We start from the raw sequence: 3,726 nt of genomic DNA on the forward strand, positions 1-3,726 counted from the left end.
GTGTGTGTGTGTGTGTGTGTGTGTGTGTGTGTGTGTGTGTGTGTGTGTGTGTGTGTGTGTGTGTGTGTGAGATAAGTACACATGAAGGATTGTAAAATGTTTGGAAACCTCCCCTGAGATAAAGGCACTAGTAACAGTGTGTTTATTTTAACATGAATTCAGTCCTTTTATTTTATCCCGTAAAAACCTGCAGCATTGATATACTGGATGAATATATGAAAGTCAGTGTTGTTAAATCAGTTACATGGGCTACATTTGAAACAGTTTAAAGCTTTTGAACAATACAGAAGGACCTGCATATATGATTTTTTATCAAATACATGTTTCCGCTCCCAATAACCTCTGCTTATGACTTCTGAATTATAAAACTTCATTAGCACTCATTTAACACATGCACCACGGTGTCTGTGCAACTGTAGTGGAGAGTCTGAGCGTCTCTGGACATTTCTGTCTGCGTTTGCCTGTCACTCACACAAACTATGAGCGTATTTGAACTGGGCAACATCAAAGTGGCTCAGTTTTTCTCATTCATGTTGACTTTGGTTGAAAAGCTTTCAAGTCTTTTTCGTCGATCCACCCCTCTAGACGGTCCTCTGTCTGCAGGTAGGCAAGTGTATCTCAGTCCACTGCTAAGGTTCAAGTAAGGGTCCTTTTTCTTCTAGTGTTTGTGGCTTCATCCTGGATCACCAGTCTCTAGCTGAGCCACTATTCTCTGCACAGAGCTTGTGACACAGCACGCTCTGCCTCTGTGGGGTCACTCAGTGTCTTCTCTTAGCAGGCTAGGCACACCTTCACTCTTAATGGACCAAGGGAGTGCTTCTTTGCTGCAGGTGAGCAGGTTTGGCAGGTATAGGAGGTTTGTTGGAGGCAGGTGTGCTGCGGGATTTGTCTGTGAACGCCTTCCTGAGCTGCGCCACACGGCCTCCAGAGTCTGAATTCTTTTCTTCACTACACACAATCTCTGAAAATGAATAGAGGAGCAATTTCTCATTATCTTGTTAAAATTTGCTCATTAGCATACAAATCCAAAACAAAAATCTGGACATTGGATAAAGCAAGGATCAGAATTCTCAATTGAGATATTAGAGTCGGAGGTTTTAAAAAGAGGTACTTAAAATATATTCGTATCATTCCATAAATCAGAAAATAACATTTTTGCTAGTTTTTAGGAACAACATTTTCTATACATCAGGCTATGAATAACTATAAATGCTAGTGGGTAATTATCTGAAAGTATGGGGAAAAAATGTGTGTCATACGCAACAAGTTAATATGGTAAACCCTTTAACAAATAGATAACATCATAAAACCTTCCCGGGTGATTACTTCCAAGTTTTCTGAAATATTTTTGTTTGAATATAACAATTGGGCATTATTTAGTAATAGTTTTTGGTTCATCTAGCAGAGACCTACAGACACAAATAGACAAAGTTAGTGAATAAAATACCTAAGTGTGGTCTATAGATGAGAGTAACACATGCGTCACTTCCGGGCAAAAAGTACGGCTCCGCCCACTTTTGGGGGACAACAAAGCTGTCATTTGAATGGCGGTCAATACAAATTCTGAAGTTTTTGCCAATCCGATCAGAAATTTAAGAAAACTGTGGATTTTTGGATCTTCAAAGAGCCCGATTACAATGGCCAGACAGCCAAACAATTGCATTACATCATTGGAAATCGACGATCGAGCTCGATATATGGTTAAATATAAATGAAGCCACATCGCTCTTCTTTTACTGTCCTTTTTTCTAGAGGAAGTACAGAAAAACGTAACTCTGGATTTGTTTTAATGTTTGAGGTGCAATAAACGACACAGCAGCTTTTGGCATTATTTTCCGCCTCGCTTATGAGTGTAACAGCTGGCGAAATTACAGCCTCGCCTACTGATTTTAATGTAGCCATATATCGAACCCGATTGTCAAATGATTGAATGTAATTGTTTGCCTGACTAGCCATCTTAATCGGGCTCTTTGAAGATCCAAAAATCCACGGTTTTCAAAAATGTCTGATCAGATTGGCAAAAACTTCAGAATTTGTATTGACCGCCATTCAAATGACAGCGTTGTTTTCCCCCAAAAGTGGGCGGGGCCGTAATTTTCGCCCGGAAGGGACGTAGGTGTTACTCTGATCTATTGGATGTTTTTTTCAACTAGTCTGAATATATATGGAAGCAAAATAGTGCCAAAACTGAAAAGTGCATGAAAAAAACGCCATTGTTTTTGCCTGTATTTTTGCATGTCCTTTAATTTTTGCATATCCTTTAATTTAACACTTGAACAGTCCTAACACTAATCGTATGTATTCTATAAAACATAGTAATATATATTTTTTTTATTGTGCGAAAATGCATTTTCAGATAATCTAATGGGGGTTTTATCCGGATTAAATACCTTAAAGCCATGAAGAATGGTATTGAATTTGGAGAAAATAATCTGCAAATAGAAATAAATGACTTAATAAAAATTAAGTGAGATTATGTGTCTAATAATTTTAAGAGAGCTACATTTTAATCATTTTAAGAGAGCTATATTTAAATTAAAATGCTGTATTGCTGTGTTTTTGAATAACAGTTAGCTCATTTTATTTGTAGGGTCATTTTAAAAAGGGGTTTGATACAGTCATTAATGCCAGAAAAGGACATCTAATCCAATTTAAATGTAAAATAGATGGTCATTTGCATCTAATATATATATATATATATAAAAAAAAAGAAAAATCTGTTATACTGGTCCATTTTTGGTGATCAGTTTGACCCAGATAAATGTGATCACTATAAGAGTTCACACTGTATTTAAATGTGGAAATACCTTTATGTATACCTATGTATAATGAGCGAATGACTAACACATAATCTGCTTTCTCTCCATCTTGTTACCTGTGTCCTGCGTGCCGGCCCTCTCTGTGTCTGACAGCTGGGCTTTGAGCAGCGGCCGGTTGCCATGGCTACTAAAATGGGGCCTGTAGAGAGGAGCCCAGTCTCCCCCTGATTCGCTGTCGCTGTCCTCGGCGGGGTCTTTCAGGTCATCATCAGCACTGCAGGAGTCCTCCTCAGACCACCGGTCATGAGTTGAAGCGGGGTCATCCTGAAAATTAGTGGGAGGACATTCTATGGTGAGACTCTGCTCATCTTATCCCAGCAGACTTAAAACCCATGCACAAACACGTGAAAACTCACACCAGCAAGGGACAGCTGGATGGCCTCTTTAACGTGGAGCTGCTGCTGGGCCTCTCTTCCTGGCAGCAAGTCCAGTGCCTGGACGCCACTCACATCATCAGCGTGGACTCTGGAAGACAAAGACGTCCATTTTTAGTCCCGCAGACAGCCGTCCTAACCTTTTAATCAATCCTCCTGTTAGTCATAAGGCAAATTACTTCCATAATCCAATTATGGCGAGCTCTTTAGTTCAACGTTGATCTTATCAAAGTCCATCACAGTCATGTCATTTGTTGATGAGGCCGAAGGACTTATTAGGGTGGATGTTCTTATGTGTTGGTGCAAAAACACGTGGAAGAGCTACGCTACATAGCTGTTACTTAACATTTGAAATAAAGAAAAGCAAACATAAAGACATAGGTTTATCATTTGATGGAGTTCAGGGGATCTGAAAATGTTGTTGCTTCCATCAAATCTTCTGGATAAAAAATAAAAAATGATGCTTTACATTTGTATAGATTCCATGATCAGTACATGTATTTGGAGTTTACTGGTTATAACTATATATACAT

At 39.0% G+C, this 3,726-nt stretch overlaps 1 protein-coding gene across 2 annotated transcripts in view; it reads right to left on the reverse strand.

Annotated features, from left to right (window-relative positions):
- Nucleotides 1-141: 141 nt before the first annotated feature.
- The window catches only part of LOC104957922 (SH2 domain-containing protein 4A-like), a 10,925-nt gene continuing 7,340 nt past the window's right edge, over nt 142-3,726 (reverse strand). For both annotated transcript variants that reach the window (XM_010785598.1, XM_010785599.1), the window contains exons 4-6: nt 3,176-3,284; nt 2,876-3,083; nt 142-961 (exon numbers count right to left, since the gene is read on the reverse strand). In XM_010785598.1, the coding sequence (XP_010783900.1) occupies nt 798-961; nt 2,876-3,083; nt 3,176-3,284 (481 nt within the window). In that variant the 3' untranslated portion in view covers nt 142-797. The remainder of the gene's footprint in view (nt 962-2,875; nt 3,084-3,175; nt 3,285-3,726) is intronic.

This window comes from Notothenia coriiceps, unplaced genomic scaffold (assembly GCF_000735185.1).
Source record: "Notothenia coriiceps isolate Sejong01 unplaced genomic scaffold, NC01 NC01_scaffold00028041, whole genome shotgun sequence".
In the NCBI taxonomy this organism is placed as follows: Eukaryota; Metazoa; Chordata; class Actinopteri; order Perciformes; family Nototheniidae; genus Notothenia; species Notothenia coriiceps.